General features: G+C 45.6%; 3 protein-coding genes across 8 annotated transcripts in view; 1 reads left to right on the forward strand and 2 right to left on the reverse strand.

Annotated features, from left to right (window-relative positions):
* The window catches only part of Naa15-16 (N-alpha-acetyltransferase 15/16), a 44,244-nt gene extending 40,829 nt beyond the window's left edge, over positions 1–3,415 (reverse strand). Inside the window, exons 1-8 of one of the 2 annotated variants that reach the window (XM_076809464.1) lie at positions 3,192–3,415; positions 2,572–2,919; positions 2,078–2,212; positions 1,811–1,955; positions 1,478–1,735; positions 1,076–1,389; positions 721–1,002; positions 430–643 (exon numbers count right to left, since the gene is read on the reverse strand). In XM_076809464.1, coding sequence (XP_076665579.1) covers positions 430–643; positions 721–1,002; positions 1,076–1,389; positions 1,478–1,735; positions 1,811–1,955; positions 2,078–2,212; positions 2,572–2,919; positions 3,192–3,248 — 1,753 coding nt within the window. In that variant the 5' untranslated portion in view covers positions 3,249–3,415. The remainder of the gene's footprint in view (positions 1–429; positions 644–720; positions 1,003–1,075; positions 1,390–1,477; positions 1,736–1,810; positions 1,956–2,077; positions 2,213–2,571; positions 2,920–3,191) is intronic. The other variant, XM_076809465.1, reaches the window with a different exon arrangement.
* A 330-nt stretch (positions 3,416–3,745) lies between these two features.
* Polr3c (RNA polymerase III subunit C) lies at positions 3,746–6,195 on the forward strand. Its single transcript, XM_076809467.1, has 9 exons — positions 3,746–3,974; positions 4,051–4,276; positions 4,363–4,481; positions 4,566–4,696; positions 4,777–5,020; positions 5,084–5,292; positions 5,379–5,532; positions 5,604–5,964; positions 6,036–6,195. Exons 2-9 carry the CDS (start codon positions 4,124–4,126, stop codon positions 6,168–6,170), a joined length of 1,506 nt encoding a protein of 501 aa, XP_076665582.1. The 5' UTR covers positions 3,746–3,974; positions 4,051–4,123; the 3' UTR covers positions 6,171–6,195.
* Positions 6,196–9,772: 3,577 nt separating this feature from the next.
* Positions 9,773–21,687, reverse strand: part of Sox102f (transcription factor Sox102F) — a 188,224-nt gene continuing 176,309 nt past the window's right edge. For all 5 annotated transcript variants that reach the window (XM_076809456.1, XM_076809455.1, XM_076809459.1 and 2 more), the window contains 6 exons: positions 14,935–15,216; positions 14,103–14,478; positions 12,389–12,613; positions 12,130–12,177; positions 11,827–11,979; positions 9,773–11,724 (listed from right to left, as the gene is read on the reverse strand). In XM_076809456.1, the coding sequence (XP_076665571.1) occupies positions 11,234–11,724; positions 11,827–11,979; positions 12,130–12,177; positions 12,389–12,613; positions 14,103–14,478; positions 14,935–15,216 (1,575 nt within the window). In that variant the 3' untranslated portion in view covers positions 9,773–11,233. The remainder of the gene's footprint in view (positions 11,725–11,826; positions 11,980–12,129; positions 12,178–12,388; positions 12,614–14,102; positions 14,479–14,934; positions 15,217–21,687) is intronic.

Raw genomic sequence — 21,687 nt, forward strand, 5'->3', positions numbered from 1 at the left:
TACTCTCCACCGAGATATTTGATATTTAAGAACAGCGACATTCGAATGTAATTTATTGATTACTAATAATTCGAAAATAATGTTCGATAAATTTCGCTAATCAATCGCTTATGATTGATGAATAAGTGTATCGTCGCTCGCTATCAAATGATTTGAAAAATTCACTGTAAATATACGCGTAGAAAAAAAGTGCAAGTACTATATAACGTGAATGTATGTGACGATCATTAATTAATGAACGGTATTACCATCATACGATTAAATTAGTTTTATAAACGACACGCGACATCTAATGTAACGACAAATGATCCCCGAGAGATCAATTATTTAAGTTTGAAAATATAATAAATCGAAACTAAAAGAATGTTACGAGGCTGCTGCTACGAGCTGTATAGCGAAGGACATGATACGAATGGTATGCAGACTCACCAGTGTCGATTTCTTGCGCCTGTGTCGGGTCCGGTAATGGATCGTCGTGCAGTCGTAAATAAACATCGATTGCACATTTCGCTGCCTTGAAGTAAAACGGATGGGCTCGGAGTACATCCTCTAACCTTAAAAGACCCACGTAAGACCGCAAGGTCATCTTTCTCATACAGTAGGTATGGAAGTCAAACTGATCCTCTATGATTTCAGAGAAGTGCTACAACCAATAGAACGCGTTTAAGGTCGTACCGCAGCGGACCGTTACCCACACATATTACGTACTATGCAACTCACCCTGTCAACTTCATGGCATTTCTTTAGCGCTTCTCCGTACTTCCCGAGGCGTTTGTAAGCATTGGCTGCTTCCGTCTGAATCCACATGCATTGCATCTCGTTCAGATTCTCCATTGCCAAAACACCCTCTCTTGTAAACTTCCCGCACGTTTCTTCCGCCTCCTTGATGAGATTCGCTCGTAACATATACTTGGCACATTTGGAATTGATATATCGATCTGCAGTGTCTAAGCCTTGTGCCTCGTCCAGCCATTTATAAGCTTCTTGAACATTACCGGCATGCTGTTGGAATGTGAAATATTTTATGCCTAAGAATATTGCGTAAAAAGTGGGTCTCAAGTCGAACAGAACGAACCTTATAAATGCGACCTTTGGTAACAAAAAGTTCTATAAGTGTAGGAGTATGTTCTATGGCAGCATCGATTTCGTTCAGTGCTTTCTCTGTGAGTCCAAGATGATCGTAATGTTGTGCTAAATAGTAATAAGTCCACAGCAACGCTGAAGCTGGCTCCCGTTGTTGATTCTCTGTCTCTTGATCGCTAAAATGCCCATGAACTTTCAGTGCTTCCTTATATTGCAAGACCAAAGACTGTATAATATCGACTTTCGGCTGATCACTGTACAGGGAACGAAGATTTACAAACAGAGGCGGTACACCTTTATGAAGACCTGCAATCCAAATAACATTGCGAATGATATTGCGAACGATACTGCGAATATTATGAGACACAAACACGAGGACAACTGTAAGCCGTACCTCTTCGTAAGTACCGATCAACTAATGATTTAAATTCGTCCCCTCCGGCATAATTTAGTTGTAAACGTCGCGGCGCTAGCGCTCGGGGAAACAATTCTTCGTATCTTTGGAGCATAGCTAATGTTTCATCAGGGTTAGCGTGCCTTTCAGCCTCTGCTAGCCTAGCGTAGTACGTTGTATTTTCGGGATTTATGTTTAACAGGTCCTTATAAACCTGTGCTGCTTCTGCGTATTGTTCTAATTGTAGTCTTAATTTACCTAAAGAAAGAAATCGTCACATGTACGAGACTTGGCATACTTTCGTTAACGGGTCACACGAAATGCAATACTTACCATATGTTTCTTTCACAGTAACTTTATCACAAATTTGATCACTATATTTGTCGAGATGCTTCAATGCCTGTTCAGCTTCTCCTGATTCTTGGATAACCATATTTTGGTACAATAACAATTCACTGTGTTCATAATCATAACAAATCTGCACATTTCATGAATACTTTTATTATATACCACCATAGGTAATATTTATCTTAGATAATCAAACATAATATTCTTAGCATCTTTAAACCAAGCAAACCGCGCTAATATCAAGGTACGTACCATTGGAGAATTTCGAAAAGTGTCTAAAATTTTCAGAGCCATTTCATAATCCTTTAGTAAATGATATGAGATAGCGAAACCTATCCATGATGCGCGCTGCGTGGGACGTAACATAAATAACTGATATCTGGTATCCTGAAAAGAAAGATAGACGTTAATGTAATCTGTAGAAACTTATGCATAATGGTAAATAATATATTATATATTCATATAGTTTGTTCATAATGCTATCCGATTATTATTCGTTATGCAACACACAACTAGAGGGTCACAGATTTATTTATGTATCACTGAAGTCTAATTAATATTAACAAATGAGACGTACGTTATGCCATGTATGCATATATATATATATATATATATGCATCTATATGCAGATATATATACATATATATAGCAGCGAATGGTAAGAGGTTATCACCAAATAAAGCTCGTGCGAATAACGCATATATACGTTACGAGTTGGAGTAAAACATTATGCATAAAAGATTTACCTTATAACCCTCCAGGTCCCTCATTTGAATTTGAAGCAACGATAAGTCCCTAAGAATTTGTATGTTATCCTTGTCCCATTTGAGGGCATTTCTATAACACTTAATGGCCTCGTCGTATTTCTTATCCGAGCGCTGTAGAAGTCCGTAAACGTGCCAACAGACATGAGACTGCAAGTCGTTCCTAAGACCACGTCGTACATGATCGTATGCTTCATCCTTGCGACCTAAGCAGTTCAGAGTGAGACCTTTCATTGCCAAGGTCTCTCCATGTTCGCTAAATTTAGGGTTCGATAAAATTTGCTTAGCAAACTTTATCCCATTTTTATACTGTTTGTGTTCGTAACACCTCTGCAAGAAACACAAATACGTTTCACAGGATAAAACGTTTTTCGTCAATTAAGCGCCGTGTACTTGAATAAGCTGGCATGGTCGAGCGTAGCGAGGGACGAATACGAAATCGCGTTTTCGTTCGTAACGTCCGCGAAACTCTCGCGATTCATGGTTGCCAGTGAATTTTTTGCAGTTTTCCGAAGAGTGCTTCATCATTAGAGCATGATGAATACTCCTATTAGCCGGAGAGTGGGGTCCAAAACAGAGTATTTTGATTGCTTGTTACTCACCAGAATTCGCTTAAACAAGGCATTTTCTTTGGGTGGCAAGGGATTGCTGGAGGGCATTTTTGTATAAATACAAAAATATAGGGCCTTTTCCACCCGGTAAACTTAATTTTCACCACAAAACCTCGTGGCCACAAACGAAGAAGTCGATCCTCGATCACGTGATCATCTGCGACAATGCTGTTCCGCCGGAAGTTCTACAACCACGGTGCCGCACTCTTTAATATAGAACTTTCCTGCAGTTTACGCGAATTTCGTAGCTACAGTGATCGTCTCTTTACACCGGCTATCGTTTATATTACTTTCTCCACGATACGTTCGATGATTTTACCTTTTTCGGAATTGCATGAAGTACGCGTTTGCAAGTAATGATAACCAACGATACTTAGGGGACATTTCTATGAACTTGCAAGGGTTTCGCTAAAAATTTCATTATATCAATTGCACGTTGAAGAAGAACATTAACATTACCCAGCATACGAAGCAATTGTTTTCTAAATACGTCCTTTATCAATTCCGCAAATATATCTTTAACGCTGCTGCAAGTGATCTAATTACTGCTTACGTTAAGCTTTGTTTACAAACCGCGACTGATAGTTGCCACGATTGGTCTGCTACTAAAAACAAATTGGCATAATTTGTATAACCACATGGGTCTCGACTTTATTTAAATATTCAAGATCAGTTTAATGCACGAAAATATGAAGTATAAAACAGTTAACAACGCGTAGTGTCTATACATGACTTTAATGAATACAAAAAGACTGCAGCTTTTATAGAACATAGGTATGATTTCAATATTTACGCCCACTGTAATCCTGCGGAAGGTTATGGAATTGTGTTTATGGAATATATCTTTCAGGTCTCGCATTGTTAAGCATCGAATTATTTATACATAGTTAATCCTGTACCTGTTAACTCGCACGTCTGTTAAAATGAACCTGTCATTAGTCTGTAGGAAACTGTGCTCCTCTATTTTATCCGAACACTTCGGACAAATTGTTCAAAGTGTCGGCGAAGATTTACTTAAATACGGTGCGAAACCAGTAGGTTTAATTCGTTTTACGACTCACCTCCCTTCAGCGAAGGTAAGAATGAATTAATCTATTTTCCGTTTGCTCGAAAGACTTTCACATTTCGTTCCTTACTGCGAAAGGTATAATTTTACTTCCAGATAAAAGAAGCGCTGTGCGTTTTAATAAAGCATGGCTTTGTCACGCATCGTCCGACCGAAAGAGGAATCGAGTATTCTTTACTTTGCGAAAGAATCATGATGATCCTTCGTTATTCAAGGTAATAAGTCGCTCGTGTATTTTAAATGGTACATTTACTTTAGAAAGTGATACTTTTAAATATTAGATGTTTCAATTTTAATAGGTATATGTTCTTTGTAAAAACAGTTTGTGGGGATGAGGCTGAAATGATGTTGGAAGAGGTGTTAAAAAATGGATATATAACAGCTTCCGAAGTAATAGTGAAAGTATATAAAAGAATCGAACAGCTACCTTGTACGTGAGCTTTCGTATTAAATCGTTAGTTCGTAATATCGCGACTAACAGACCTAACTTCTGTTCCTTTATAATTGCAGCCGACCTGCAGCCGTCGGTCCCAGTTTTAAAAGACAAATTCGAATTGTTAGTTAAAAACCAATTTTTAATGCGTAGTTTATACGCCGAAACACCCGAGCAGGCTGCCAATGAGAAACCTAACTTTCATTTACCAGACCTCAATTTGGCTGTAATTTCTACGCGATTAGAAGGAGGTAACGGTGATCCCGGGGATAACAAAATTTACTGGAAAGTCAATTTCGATCGCTTTACCCAAGACCTTAGGTAAGACATACAGAAAGTTCAATAAACACAAGACATATAAGGCATTTGCAATGTAATGTATAGGGATCAAATTATTATATCAGCTATGCGCAATCGCCTGGATGAAAATGCTTCAGAATTGATGAGGCAGTTGTTGTTCCTTATGTATTTGAGAACAGCGTCGTGGGCAGATACATCCAATCCGATACCCCTGACTGAGATAAAGGAGGCAGTTAGGAAGATCGATTACCCATCGCTTTCCCAACACCTCGACCAATATTTACGTCTGATTGGTACGGACTATACGCGTAGTTAAGCAATCTCGTGGAACGTTCTGATACAACTAGTTCTATATTATTGAATAAGCGTGCTATTCCAGAGGAAGATACTAGTCAGTTTCTAAAACGAGTCGGTGACTCGGGTGGGGGTCAATACAGCGTTAACATGAAGGAAGCTTTCAATCAACTGGCATGGACAACATTGGAAAACATTGTAATGGAGCGATTCGGTTCGAAAGCAGCGAGAATCTTTAGGTACGCTGCGAATCTTTACATCTCCCGGTGCTTATTAAAGGCTGACTAAACTGTTTTCGTTCACTACGCAGATTAGTGCGAGATAGGAAGTACATCGAACAGGAACGGATCCAGCAATTAGCTATGATTCCAGCCAAAGAAGCGAAACATTTGACGTACACTTTACTACAAGAGAACTACCTGCAGATGCAAGAAATTAAGAAAGGCGGAGTAGCGGCAGCACCGGTGAAAACGTTCTTTTTATTTCACATCGACTTGAATTTGGTTGTCCGTATGGAGGTGGAGCACTGTTACCATGCATTGTACAACACCTTGCAAAGACGAGAATACGAGATCAGCAGTAATAAGAGGATGATAGATAAACAGATACGAATGCAGACACTGACGAGTAACCTAAAGGAACACGGTGCACCCGAAGAACAGCTGGCAGAAGTAAGGGCACCGGTCATTACTTTATTTGCATTCCTACAATAACGGAGCGACTGTATTCCAGTTGTTTACAGATCGCGGAAATGATGACGCCGTCCGAGAAGCTGCAGCTAGAGAAAGTTCAAAACACTATTAAGAAATTAGGCGTCTGTGAATTGCAGATAGACGACACACTGTTCCTACTGTCGATGTATTTACGTTATCACTGAATAAAGGCATATTTCCTCTTTTAAATATGTCGCGTCGTTACGAAAGAACGCCACGGTGGCGTCGCCACCTGTGCACAGTCGGCGCGCGATTTTACGAAATAACGGATACGTGGAGCTTTACTCATTTATATAGTTATTTATTTATGTATAATAATGGTTACGCTTGTAAAATACAAACAACAAAGAATACCTAACTTTCAAATTATTATAATAAATATAATCATATATCTATGTTTATAATAGTGCTGCTCTCTATTGTGATACAGTGCATTTGATGTCACTATCTATCAGGGAAAATGATGTTGGAGTACACACCTGCGAACGTTACAGTGCTGACAGACTTTTCGGTACACGATTCTACGTATGTATTTTCATCTATTGCGACACGAGCGTATGTTAGTCGATTAGAAAGAAATCGTTAAGAGTTATGAATCACAGCCAGCTGAAAGGGTGCCTTATGGATCGGTAAAACAAGTCGACCGCTGCAAATGCTTATTGCGATTATCTGAAACGGAATTCTGTTGCAGAATAGAAGAACAGCGGACATCGGTTGTTGGTGTGTCGCTACTGTCGCGCGCTTCTTACTCCCAAGCATGATTTTCCCTTTGCTCCTATTATACGCTTTTGTTGCGCTCGTCTTAACACTACCGCGACGGGAACGGACTGCTCCGCTGCGAATGCTTATCGAGTCGTGAAAATTCAAAGCAGATAGCGTTTAACAGTGAAGGTTCACCGATCTTAAATATACACATTTTGATTGTACGCTATTGACACCAATTAATAATATGTACTACGGTTGGTCGCGTGTAGTGATAAGAGGATCGTGATGAATGCGATCGCATTCAGACATGCGTTTGACTGACTTTATACTCCATTTTTCTTTCACGCGCACACACCAGATGCAAACACCTCTCTCTCTCTCTCTCTCTCTCTCTCTCTCTCTCTCTCTCAATCTCTCGCTCTCTCATTTTCACAGTACTGGATAACTATGTACATTGCACGTACATATACAAGTTTCTTCTAGAAATAACGGTTGTGTATACCTAAAACTAGGATTGAATTTTCGGTAAAGCGTTATTTTATTATATTTTTTTTTTTTTTGTTTATCTTCATACCATTAACAACAACGTACATGTAAATGAAGTGAAGTTCTTGGAATATTGAGAGATTGGATGTTAGTGTTCACCATTTTCTTTCTTCTTTGCTTGTTACGTTAAATATACTATAATATTAGTAATGTAGAGTCGTTTTACAATTTACTATTCTTACAGCTTGCGTTCGCGCTGGTTACACTCTCGGAGATCCGATGAACGTGCACGGCGAGTGCTTGGAGATTATCGCGGGAACGAATAGTAGGAGAGACGGGAGAACGAAAATAGGGGATGATACACCTGGCGCTACCGAGAGAATTTTACGGAGGTACTGAGTGAAACATTAATCTTCCGTTTCGACAGTTGCGGGATGCGCGATCCGTGGAATGCAGAACTGAGAAATTATTTCTAAAGCGAACGCCGCGCGGGGTAAGACTCGAAGCCGACAAGAATTCAACGAGAGAGGCATGAGCCGAGCTTTAACTACGCGCGCAATTTCTGGTACAGATGACTTTAGTTACAAAGCGGGAAAAGAACATGACTGAAGGAAAGGGAATTCTTTTTTTCCGAGGATTCTAACGATATGGCACAATTGGGAACGATGCATCTTTCGCATGAAATTGATTAATCGTCGTTGTTTTAGTCGCGGGGTTGCAGAAGACTGGGCGGCTGATCTTTGGGGGGGATGAAACTGGCGAAAAGAATTAATAAAGAGGCGAATATAACTGGAAATGTAATTTCGCGGAGACGCGAGAGGAGCGCGGTTCTTTTTCAGCGTCGAACAGAATGTAAACGCGAGAAGGGTCCGATTGCGCGTTGAAATCTGAGTATTCGAGTACAACACAAACGATCAGCGAACTTCGTGTCACCGTCGTCGTCGGAACTGGCACGTACAACCTCTATTCCTAATGCGTGATAAGGATAACCATTTACAACAACAAAAAAAGAAGATGCAGAAGAAGAGAGAGAAACAATAGTGATGATAATAATAGCACTAAATAAAACTGATGACAATAATAATATTAAGGGATAATAATAGATATAATAATGACCATGACAAAATAAGAATATGCATTCGCGGTTTTTTAACATCGTTAACATCTACGTGCTTCACGGAGTAAATTACATTATAATGATAATAATGTAGCTACGCGGATACATCACAATATAGTTACACTGTACACTTTTAATCGTAGTATTGACAGTTTGCGTCGGGCCCGTTTCCTTTGATCGACGAATACCGCCGACGCATTGTACAAATCCGTGTACATTATCTATATACATAAAATAAATTATTATATCAACATTAAGCTATCCTATCTGCCGCGGTATTGTGAAACCGATCTGGCCCGAAAAAACACGGGCGCGTACGCATCGAGGATACTGGCTCTCTTTTTTTTTTTTATAAAATTATAATATTAGGTACCTTGTATAGAATTGCACTGATTACATATACATACATATCTATATATATAAATAACAAAAAACGGTGAAAAAGGAGAGACGTAGAAATTATATCGAGTTTCACGTCGAGCCAACTTCCGCCAGACCCGGGGGCCGGAAGGGCGCTTGTCCACGGCCCCTCGGCCCGCGAAAACGCTATTTGGCACATAAATATTATCACATCGAGCTCCCGAAATCTTTGCCGTCCGGTTTCCCGGTTCCCTTCGAACCGCGAGACACATTAACACCTACCTATACAGTCGTTAATTAAGATCGATGCTCCCAACCACTATCTCCCCCCCCAACCCCTCCAAGCACCGAGCTCCAAAACACCGGTAAACAGTTTTAGCTTTTATCGACCCCCGATCGGGTGTGTCGATTGCGAAACCCGAAACGAAAATGATCGAGAACAAAGGTAGACAGCGTGCTCCAGAGGCATCGATGAAAACTCATAAAAAAAAAAACGCAACACCTCCGTATCAGAATTCGATTGTTTTTAATAAATAAACACTGATTCCTCCCTCCGAGTGTAATTTCATACAGTGACATTGTACTAAGATCGACGTCTCGCGTATGCCCATCTCCCCTTTCTAAGTAGTTCCAACAGCTCTTTCGCTTGTGCTTCTCGACTCCTCCCTTTACGTCTGTTTCACTCTCTCTCTCTCTCTCCAAGAAGATCCCTCTCCTCTCGTCGTAACACTCGCTCTCGCTCAACCGACACCGTGCCCGGCTAATCGTCGTTCACATTACGGCCGACAATAAATTAATGACGAAAAATACTATAAGTACTATTAAGTGTTTCCAGATCGAACCAAGTGGTCACTTCGACGGACATGCATAGTCGCGTGACGGAACCCCGCGTTTCCTCTCTCGCCCTTTCTCTCTAGCTCCCTCTGTTCCCCGGCCTTCGTGCGAATACCGGATATAGTGATTGCGTGTGATACGAAGAAAAAGGATTTAGACGATCTAATGCGTGCTTTGCGTATACTTTAGAGACGCGCGATGCTGTGAAGATGCGATAGAACAGACCAGCTTTTCTCTTTTTTTTCTTTTACTTTATTCTCTCTCTCTCTCTCTCTCTCTCTCGCATACACACACACACTCTCTCTCGTTGCGATACGGCCAGACGGAAGTGCCGTGCCGCTGGACATACACATACACACACACACACTAGAAGGAATAGGAACAAGACTTTTTGGCCGCGCACCGTACCTTGCACGTATACATACAGATTGCGTATGTATGTACATATACATACACAGGGTGAAACACTTTTAAATTACCACCTCGATGTACGGTAAATATTAGTATGTTTGGCGGAACATAGATAGAACGGTGGTTGCGGAGGATCAAGTGGGACGTAACGTGCTTCCAACGAAATCGTTCTTCGTCGCCTCGGAATCTTCAGAAGTTCGTTCGATCCAGCCTCCGTCTGATCCCGTCTTCCGTTAAGCATACTGATATTTCAATCGAGGGCGTAATTTTAAACGCCGCGCCCTGTGCATACGTGTCACGATCGTCTCGCGACGTGCTAACGCGGCATCGAAGCGCGACAAACGATTTAAGATCGAGCATCGGCGGTGGATCACGTCGAATCGATCCTTCCGGCGCGCACACGTGACACATGGCAGTCTTACGAGAAATCAGGTATGTGTATACATATATATAATGTGTGTATATATATATATATATATATATATAGATTTATTTATTTATTTATTTATTTATTTATGTATAATTCTATATCCATGTTGCTTCGCGCCCCGTTTGGGTAACACCCGCGAGATGGATACGCACCGACACGCGTTCAGACGCGTCGACGGACCTCGTTACCTGGAACGTTACTTAACGAACGATCGGGCTCTCGATACCGTTCGGAAACTCGGCCCTCTTGGTCGCACTTTTTGATTACAGGAAGCAGAAGGCACACCGCGTACTCTCGGTGTGCAGCGACGCCTCGCGCTGCTTCCCCGCCTCTCCAGAGCCCGCGTCGCTCTCGTGACAGCGAGCAAGCCAGGAATTCGTCACGTTTTCCTGCCGTTGTCCCGTGATACGTACGCGGATAACGAAAGGGTGCTGGCCCGGTTGCTCGATCGCGCGGTGGTCGGTCCGCGACACATCGTCCTGAACCGCGGCCCCTGCGACAACGGCAGGGCACTCCGCCCTGTGCCCGATCCTCCCTCTCGAGACGATGCTCGCGCCGGATGCTGGCCAATTCGCGGGAGAGCCTCCGCGCGTGGTACGATGGCACAGAAATAAATCGTTATATCACAACCTCTCGGGCGAGGCTTCGAGACGTTCAGTCACTCTTCGAGAACGTTCTTCCCCCGACGCGACGGCGTGCCCGCGGCGCGTGAACGACCGCGGCTTCCCGCCGAATCCCTCCGCCGTTCTCGAGCGGCTGCTACCCGAGAACCCCGATGAGGACGCCGCCTCCAGTTACCAGAACAACTCGTGGCCGAGTCTCGACGTTGACGCTGATGAGGACGATGCTCCGGGCGGCCATGGCGGCTGACCCGGAGCCATGGTTCAATCCTCGTCGTGGTGCCGCGGACTGGCGTCGTAGCCGCCGATGGAGCCCGAGTTCTCCGGCGAGAAGTTCATCATGTCCGTCGGCGACAGGCTGTCCTGGGGATAGTAGAACGAGGGATGGTCCGAGCTGGGCCCAGCAGCGCCGCCGTTCAGCATCGTCGCCGGAGGTGAGACGGACGGCCTCCCCGACGGGCCTGCCCCCGCTCCTGGATGATGCTGCGAGGCCATGTCAGAGCCGACCGGCGACAGGAAACCCATCTCCGGGCCGCTGTCGCGACACCAGAGCTGCCTCATTTCCTGCCGTCGTTGCCGCATCAGCGACTTGTACTCGGAGATGCGCATCTTCTTGCCGTCTACGATGCAGGTGCGCTTCGGCCGCGGCCTGTACCTGTAGTCCGGGTGCTTCTCCATGTGCAGCTTCGACAGCCGCGACTGCTCCTCGTAGTACGGCTGCTTCTCGGAGTTCGACATCGCCTTCCATCGAGCACCTGTTAACGACAAAGGAATAGTTTGATTCAGGGCGAACCTGCGGTGGTAGTTTGTCCTGCAGTTCAGGCGATACTGATGACGAAAGTAATCGATTGGCTTACCGAGTATTTTGGATATGTTCGAGTTGTGCATATCCGGGCATGCCTTCAATATTTTCCTACGCTCGTCCTTGGCCCACACCATGAACGCGTTCATAGGCCGCTTGATATGTGGCTTGTTCTCACTCTCCCTCTTCTGCTGTCTCACCATTTTAGCTGAACAGAAAGGGAGAAGAAAGTGTTAGATGTCGGGGGCCACCGCGATACACTCCCGTGAGAAGCGAATCTGATTTCGTGAGCATCACCTAGCGCTCGCGGAACAAAAGCGTAATGTCAGCCCGATCGTTCCTCAAAAGAGTTGCTTACCTTTTTCCGTTATGTCTTCCGGTACCTTGTAACCCGGCTCCCGCCACACTGTAATTTCAGAATACCGTCGCTCGTTAGAATGCGAAACAAACCATCGCCCGTCGCGGGAAAGCGTACAAGCGATGATCAGGGAATTACTAGAAAGCTAGACTAAGCTAGACTTAGGCGCAAATGATTAATTTCCCGCGATCAACCCCCCTTGGATAGCAGGACAAGTGGAATAGAGGAATAAGAGGGTAGTGGAATGCGTGATATTTACTGTGAGGCGTCGAGAGATAGTCTTGCTCGTCCTGTGCAGCCTCCTCTCTGGACCCAGAGTGCTTGATAGGTCGTTGAGTTTGAGGCGAAGGTGGCATCGCACCTGCGCTAGGTGGCAGACCATAAATCCCATGCATCGCGAAGTGTTTCTCAACAGCAGCGACCGCCGCCGCAGCCACGGAGCCTCCAGGTCCACCAGCGTCGTCTTTGGCCATCACCTTGCCCACTGCCAGGATTTATCGAGATGAAAAAACGCCCGTGGCAAGCGAGCAGGCTCGCAAAGAAACGCAGCGGCGCCGTCGCGCGTCATTGTGCAGGCTAGCGATCAGGCAACGACACGCTAGGACGATCGCTGCCGACCGCTTGTTAAGATATTACAATGACAACACCCAGGATTCCGTGGGCTTGTTTTTTGGCGATCCGCGGGCACCAGTTCTATCTGAGAATCGCGTCACGCGCCGCTGATTGTGCCATTACTCGCGCGGAAAAATCGGCCGCGAAGGGGAACAGGTTTTCTAACAAAGAGGGGAAAGAACGGATCGAACAATCGAGGATAAGTTTCGTTAAATGGTTCCTTTCGAGTGTCCTATCTGCATTCTATGGAGCATTCATCGTGTCTCTCGCCGCCTGGTCGTCTGTTCTCCCCTTTGAAACGTGCGCAGCATTGTTCGTAAAAGTGGTGAACTCTTGGCCAATTCCGATCGGGAATTAAACGCGAATGGAAACGTGAATGGAACGCTCATGTTTCCCCGCCGTTCTCTATCGCGCTCGCGCACTTTCCATTATTAGAATTACCGCGACTTTTATCGCAACCTTTGCGCAGTGGTTGTCGAAGCAACCGGTCTGACCGACCGAAGTCACTTCTCAGGAGCACAGTCTCGAATCTCGTGCTCCTTTGCTGAATCCCGAGCAGCCCTGTTGCTGAATAGCGGTGAAAACTGGTTGCATCGGAGTCAATTAACCGTAGAATTTAATCGCTCCCAGAGAAGTTGAATCACCCCATCTCTACTGAACCATTACAAACCGCTCCTAAGATTTTTAGGCCCGCTTTTGCCACCTGTTTCGCGACACATTTCTCCCCGGACATCGATTTCACAGATCACAGCGCAGATGCATAACTCAATCAGTAATCGAACCCGGATTCGACTGATTACCATAGTTTTTCTCTCTCAATCCGGTACTCCAAGCGACCGCTGCCTAAGATCGTTACGAAGTACCGAACAAGAGCGAGCAGACTTCTTGCCGGATAATTGAATACCCTGAACGGTTGTAGCTTCCAAAAACCACAGTCGTTGGAAGGAATACAGTGAAGTCTTAGTAGCATTGGGGATGCAGGACCGTTCGGTGGTGGTTTTATTTCACTGAAAATATTTTAAGCTCCTGTGGTCCAAGATAAATGGATGAGTACAGGTTTGCCCACTTGCACCCCCAAGGGAATATCGCTTTTATTTTCATTTATGCCTTCTGAGATTTTTACAGCTAGCTTCCTACACGCGCAAATAGCGTAGTTAATAATTGTACATCGTTATGAAAATTTTTGTTAATATTCCAGCCGCTGGTGTACATAAAGTATCGAGGAAAATTTTGCGAGACAAACAGTTACCGTCTGGTCCAGGATTTATTGGAAACGAAATATCGCTTAACGCACCACTTGTGCCCCAACTAAGTACCTCACTGTATTTCCTCCGCTGACAGTGTAGGAGAAGTCTACTTACTCGGAGAGGAGAGGCTGCTGAGGTGCGGCGGCAGGCCCGCGTACGGAATCGTCGTCAAGTAATTCCTCGGCATCGGTAGGCCAGGCGGAAAGAGCTTAGGCGCGGTCGCGGCCAGCGGTTGCTCCTGGTGGCCGCTGCTCCCGGCCCCGGTGGAGTGTGAGTCGCTTCCTGGCGAGGAGGAGGACGCCGTAGCCCCCGAGGACGAGGATTTCGGCTTCGAGAGGTTCAGAGGGGCGTCGAGATCCTGTAGAGGAGGCGCGGTGGGCGCGACCGCCGAGGAGATCGGCGTGGGTGACGCTTCCTTCTCCATCTGCGTGGTCATCTGCGCCAGATGCGCGGTCGCCCAGCTCGGACCTTCCCGATGACTGCTGATCATCTGTAACATGGATCGTATACGTGCGGCTTTCGTGGCTGTTTCGTTTGCTTGGTATTTCGGAGGGGTCGTACATCATGTCAGAGCGACAAATCGCTCTGGCTGACACGGGGCGATCAGAATCACGCTGCTTGGTAGATTACGAGTTGATCGTGGTTATTTTAGGGAGACGTTTCCATCAAGATATCGTGGTAACGACAGTGGGATCTCTGTTTAAGCATTTGTGCAGTCGCACCGCTGATTCTATTGACTACAGTGTGTCCAGTAGTAGAAGCTGGAGCGTCAGAAGACTTTCGATTAATTTTTTTTAATTGAAAATCATATCCTAGATTATCCTTCTTCTCTACCACCGGACACCGGTGTACTTTTAATCTCATCGTGCGATCGTTCTTAAGTTTCCACGGCCTCGTTAGTGCGAAGAAGGGAAAGAAGAAATTGGGGCTGCAAAGGTTTACGTACGTTAGCGATCGAATTGATATGTTTGTTGGTGGTGGCCGTGGACGTGGCCGACGGTGGTGGCATAGGCGATTGCACCGGCAACCCTCTGAGCTGCTCTAGAAACGGTAGGAACATCAGCGATTGCGGCCCCGACATGCTCAGCTGGCTCTTTGTCATCTGAGCCTGCAGCTCCTGGATGTTGTGCTGCATGATGTGCTCTTGCTGCCGCTTCAAGTGCTCCGTTTGCAGCCGCTGTATCTCGATTTGCTTCTGCGAGTCGACGGTCATGTGCGCAGGATACGACTGCAAAGCCACGGGCGAGCAATTAAAAGGACGCTGAACCGTTGTTGTTAAAAGAAAAGTCAATTAAGCATTCCATGGATTGTAATTTCAAGCAGAGAATCGATGACACGAGAGAGATTAGTGTTCTTTTCACGTGCTCTCTGCAAATTTAGATATAAAAATCATATCCCTACTACGCCATCAAGATCTTCTTCCATTATTTACCACTTTGAGGGAATCTCGTCACAACGACGTGCTTGGTAGGGGAGGCCGGGGCTAGTTGTTACAATTTTCAGTTTTTTATTTTTTTTTGCATTCCATATTCAATACTATCAATGACTCTCGCTTAAAGTACGTTCTTTCCTCTACCGATGACCGCTATCGCATGTAATTAAACGAGAACCATGACTGTGAAACAAGCCATTTTGAAGGTCGAGACATGTTGTATCAACGTGCCCCGAGTAGGGGCTAGTTGTTACCAGAGTTGGGCAAAATGTAATCTAATTACAAATCGCAAATTACGATTAAACTGTAATTGGGTAATTGATTACACATTATTTTCTGTAATCGTTCAGTTAGATAGTTGACAAAACCAAATGGTCAACTACCTAAATTAACATTTACAGAAAATAATGTGTAATCAATTACACAATTACAGTTTAATCGTAATTTATAATTAGATTACATTTTGCCCATCTCTGGTTGTTACACAATACGGGGCAAGTTGTTACAGGATTAAATTTTACGAAACGAGGCTTATTATGAGTAATATAATTATATTTTCTTGGACAAAAGTAGATTTATTAATGGTAAGAATCTATTGCAATAAATATACAATAAAAAATCCATTTTAAAAATAATAAGAAACTACTGAAATCAGTTGCACTAATTATCTTCGTCCGTTTCATACGGGGACTCGTGTCTATTATTTGTGGTGGTTTTATTTCTCATCTGCCTTTTCTTTACTGTATATTTTTATTTTATGCTTATGTCATCAGTTTCCTTTTTAAAATTTTGTAATAAAATCTTTTTAGGTTTCGATTTTTACTTTTCCTTTTTTCTTTTAACAGTTGAAAGGGTTAAATTAATAAATTAATTACTAAATACAATGTAACAACATGCCTCTTTCCCTCTGTAACAACATGCCCCTTGTCTTGTGTAACAACTTGCCCCGGTTGACACCATTATGTATAAAAAGCTACAAATTCATACCAGTTAGGCGTATTCTCATGTTCTTGGTACGAATCTGCAGCTAAAGGACCACTGCTTCAAACGTGGTAATATTAATTTACATACATTTATCCGTCTGTTCGGTAGAAAAGATTGAAGTACAAGAGAAAAGTTACCATTAGTACCGAAAACACAAAAACCTGTAATAAAGTGACAACGCGTGAACCGACTACAAACAAACAACATACACAACCGTGTATGGTTGACACACATCAGCCACTTCATCGTCGAAGTGATAGTCGGAGCGAAAGAAAATTAAAACTGCTTTGTAACAACCTACCCCTGCAACATCTACCCCAGTCTCCCCTACTCGCAACGAGGGAGCCAAAGGGACTCGTTATTATCCACTGTTTATTACGCGGGAAAACTATCTTTCCATCGATGCCAATCCCCCCGGAACCTGTTCGAAATTATAGTTCCCGGGAAAGTCTAATAAAAGACGAATGGCCACCGACATTAACTTTAATTGCTGGCTACAGAGCGCGTGAAACGGAAGCTATTGCTGCGGGGAAAGTGAGATGCAAAAACGAACGCCGTCGCTGTAATACGATAACGCGGCGCTCCGGAAAGAATCTGCGCTGCGTCCAACACGCGTCTTTAATCAGCTGCGTGGTAGCACAATAATTATAGCGTGCGTTGCCCGATAATGGCTGGACCCGATCGGTGTCGCTCGTAAATCAATATCGCTGGGCATCGTTCGACAAATCGAGCAGAACGTCCTCCACAAAATATACGGTGCTCCGGTGTCCTAACTCAGAGAGAAAGAGAGCAGGTGCTCTCGGACAAACGATCCACCGTAAGTACCTGCGGCTCGAATACGTTCCGGAAATTAATCCCCTTATTTCTAGAGCACCCTGTGCATCAGGTTCGGCAAAAACCTCCGGCTCTGCAGTTATGCAACTCAGATAGTGCGGAACGATGCATATTACTCTTTATTCCTATCAGTCTTTACAAAGATTCCGCGCCGCTCGCGTGTTTATGCGCATTAATTTTCACGTTAATAATACACCCACGCGCGAAATGGAATAAACCTAACTCATTGTTCCAACGTTTTTGCATTGAATGCCGCGTGAAGAACTATTGTATCCTGGTCAGACGCGATGTTTACCACTCTTCCATCGTTCCTGTACAAATTACTCATTACGTAATTACGGGAACAAAGCGGAAGACGTAGATCAAATTTGACGCTGAACGTCTGGAGGAATTCTGTGGACTGACCTCGCGCATTTCTGAACCGCTCATCTCTCCTTTCGTACCGTTCTCTGCGACAAGTGTACCTAGTTAATTGATTGCACCAAGTGCCCCTGCGCTTTGTGAACCTGATCGAATTTAGAAGGCAGGTGACCCCAGGATTCAAGCTCAGCGGACGCCTCCCCAGCGGACGAAGGTGACAAACGTGCTTTTCTCGGCGGTCGTAAAAGTCAAGGTGTTGCGCGTTGACCCTTTTCAGACAGATCTAGGACGCAAACGCACGCCCATCGTGGCAGAAGGGTGAAGGTGGCGCGGTTCGGATGCCCGGGATTCCTCGTCGAGGGAGCTTCTTTTTCGGAGCGGCGTCCATTAGCCAGGACAAGCGGCACCGCCATTAATTGGACGGGCCTCGGGGCTAGGATAGCGTAACAATCCAACACCGCTAATATCATTGTACTTTCCTACGACCTGGCCGCGGTCCAGATATGCTTGAAGTTTAAAGTCTATTTTAGACGATAAGGAAGACGTTTATTCATCCAGCCTGGGCACACCGGCAGAAACGTAACACATGCGCGATATTACACGACCGCTCTTCCCTTGCCTCGGGCCTTTCCGCGGGCGATTATTAATCCGCGATGCCCGATGGAAGATCGTGGGTCCCGTGATTTACGATCCGCGCCGGCTTCGTCAAGCAACGGGCCGCGGTGTATCCTTGCAAGAACAGAACGAAAAACTGGAGTGTAACGTGTTCAGCATTTGCTCTCCACTGCGCCGAATGCTGCCAGTCTCTCTCTCTCTCTCTCTTTCTCTCTAATTTTCGGGGCGCCACGCTTCTTTCTCCCCTTCTTCCCACTTCTTGCAGAGAATTTCATTTGCATTCCCGTGGATATCCGAGGGTTCCCGGATCCTCGAGTGACTCGCTTCCTTTTCCTTCTTCATCTCTTCCCCACTTTTCTATAAACAATCTCCCTTTCAACATCTACTTTCTAGAAAAAAGGATCTCCACGTATCCCGTACAAAATAAGCTAATCGATATCCCTCGCTTCCTTGGCTCGCTCAACAACGCGATCACCGATGCAAGATAAACCCGCATATTAAGCAGACTCTGTATGGAAATGTACTCGTTAGCGTTAATTATGACAGCCGGTTCTAATTGCCACGATCTTAGCCGCTATGCATGCGCCGTAAAAAAAGAAACGATAGCTCTGTAAGGATGGAAAAAAAAAGGAAGAAAAAGAGGCGAGCAATTATTTCCCTTCTTCTCAGCGACAGAGGCTGGGGCGCGCGCCCGCGCGACACACGGGCTGGTTCCGAGCCCGTTCGGGCGAGGAGGACATTTTTATCGGTCGGCGGACGGGTAAGAATGGCGACGCTGGTTCATTAAGAGAATTCATCGCCGCTCGTGGCACCGGCCTCGGGAAACGCGAGCGCGGGCATGTCCGCTGGCGAGCGAGGACAATAAACGGGCCCCGGGGGTGGGGAGGGTAATTTCGGGTGGCCATTCTAGCCACGCGGCTATAATCGGCATAGCGGAGGAGCCAATGGAACTTCATTATTCATTTGCAAAGTTCAGTTATGCCGATGATACGTATCCGTGACAGCTATACCGCCCACAGTGGCTAAATATAAACAGGCGGGGTGCCAGCAAGTTCCATTCACATTCACATCCACACGCGACGCCGCGGTTCAGTAAGTGAGCATAAGAATATGAGGAGCCCCGTTCTGAATATGCATCCGCGCATTGACGCCAACTGCACCGGCTAAACTTAGCCACGCAATTACCGAAACATACCTGCCCTCCCCATAATCGCTCTTCTGCCGGTTATCTATGCCGCTGTTCCGATCGAACGCGAGCGCTACCGCGGCGCTTATTGGCGCGCGTCTCGTCGCGCGAGTCAAGCCTCTGCTCCTGATCGCTGATCGATTCTGAATGACCATCAAACAAGCCCGGAGCCTCGAACTTGGGAATGTTGATTACAGATTATCACGGGCTAACGGAGTTTTGCAATTACTGGCAATCGCGGATGCTCCGAACACCAGGCTGCTCGTAGGATTGCGGTTAAAATTGTAGAACCGCAGGATGGAGCATTGGAGCAGCCACTGATGAGTTTGCGCGAAGCGGAATCGGCGGATGTGATTTATACCAGTTATTAGGAATTATTCCCGAGCTGAAGATTCGCGCGGAGATCAGCGAGCTGTACTCCCCGTCACTGGTCTCTCGTCGCGGGCAGCGGCTAACGAAAGACGAAGGCTAAAGGCCACGAAATTTGAATCTAGATTTAGAATCGGAGGCACTGGAGTGCAAGGGGACATACAGGATGACGTAGATCCACCGGAAGTGGTTCATACTTCACGTGCGTTATAAAGACTGTCACTGTGGCACTGTCTAAAATTACGACGACCCCCCGAAGCAACAGTGGCTTTAATACAGGCCCATCTTCTTCGCGGAGATCGTGGTCGCGATGGCTGGCGTATCGATCCACGTACTTACATGGAGAGGATTCCTCGGCGGGAAAATAGAAGACGGGGGGAGGTCGGGTGGCCGGCGATCTGCTGGCAGTGCCGAACGTAACGAATCCCCGTCGTGAAATATGCAGGTAGAGACAACGAGGAGAGAGACGACAAAGAGAGCGCTGCCTGCACCCTTTAATGGAATTTTAAAAGAGTGAAGAGCGGCCAGAATTCGACGACACAGAGCGCAAGCAGGGGTGGCCGCAGGGATACATAAATTATGGAGCGCTTTGAACGGGATTCGCTGCCGCGCTGGCCGCTGCAATGAAACTTGTGAATGCGGAATCTAGGGCAACCGGAAGCGGTATTTTCGTGGCGCGGCTTTTCCACGGGAAGATGAGAGCGGATCGCGTCGCGTCGCGTTATTGCCAGGATGGTCCACCGGCCATCGAGCACGATTCTTCTCCTTCGAACGGATGCGACCGGTGAAAAGCGAGCTTCCACGGAAACAGATCGAACAGAAGAGCTTCAAATAGAATCCCAACCACCGGAAATTTTTTTATCAGACTCTCTTCGAGAGCGAACCCCTTTCCTTCGATACATATTAATATCCCTTTAGAAATGAAACTTGTAAGGACTAATCCCACTCGATTATTCCTCCCTTTGTCTTCGACTTCTTGAAGTAAGATTTCTTCGTCCTATTTCCACCATTGGCAGATTTACTGTTCAAGCAGAGGAGCGCTTGATGTTTCGTTTAAATAAATGATACGTGACACGATTAGCTTTCCTCCAGTTCCCTGCTGCCATAATCGTTTGGAAGCAACGATGGAAGTCGAGATGGAAACAAAGTCGTTTTTGCTACGAGGATCCTTCAAAGGCCGCGTGCAACGCGTGCAGCCGACGGATGGGGCGAGTCGTTGAGTCGTATAATATTGTAGTCGATAGAGAGCGCGCAAAGGGAATTATTAATATTACCGCTTTCGAGAAACCGTGGCCGGGTCTCTAGCACAGCGGTGATCGTGCAATTTGTTTATCCGCCGATGGGGAATATCAAAAGGATTAGAGGCGGCGGAATAGATAATAAACAGCGGCCAATAAAGCCGCCCGAAAATATCTCTGGTTGCAACGTATCCGGGGGCCGTTTGTACGTGTGCCTACGTTTTCTGTGATCTATGATTATGGATTCCGCGATGTCGATACCAAACGTATAGCTTTTGACGCGTGCTCCCGCCGTCAGCGCATTCTGCTCTCCCCGTTTCTTGGAACGGAACACTGGGGGGAGGTCCGCGGGCTGCGTTTCTGTTCTAAACCGCGTCCGCGAATCTTCTGCGATACTAAACCTTCTTTCTCTGCCAGCAGATTCGGCGCTGCTCGATTCTTTCGAGCGGAATGCGCAAAGACGGTTGCATACTCTAATTAGAGGCTGAATCGCGGGGAAGTAGAATAGGACTGCGCCTGAATAGACATTTCGAGGCGCTGGGAACATACACAAGGTTTCAAGGGGCTTTGGAGTAGAACCGATGGTGATAGGTCAGGGTAAAGGCTTAAGAAACTGTTGCTCAATGGGTGAATCAGATTCGTTGATGCAGGGAGCTAGAATGACGCAGGGGCTGAAGTGAC

The sequence above is a fragment of the Andrena cerasifolii genome, chromosome 3 (genome assembly GCF_050908995.1).
Source record: "Andrena cerasifolii isolate SP2316 chromosome 3, iyAndCera1_principal, whole genome shotgun sequence".
NCBI lineage: Eukaryota > Metazoa > Arthropoda > Insecta > Hymenoptera > Andrenidae > Andrena > Andrena cerasifolii.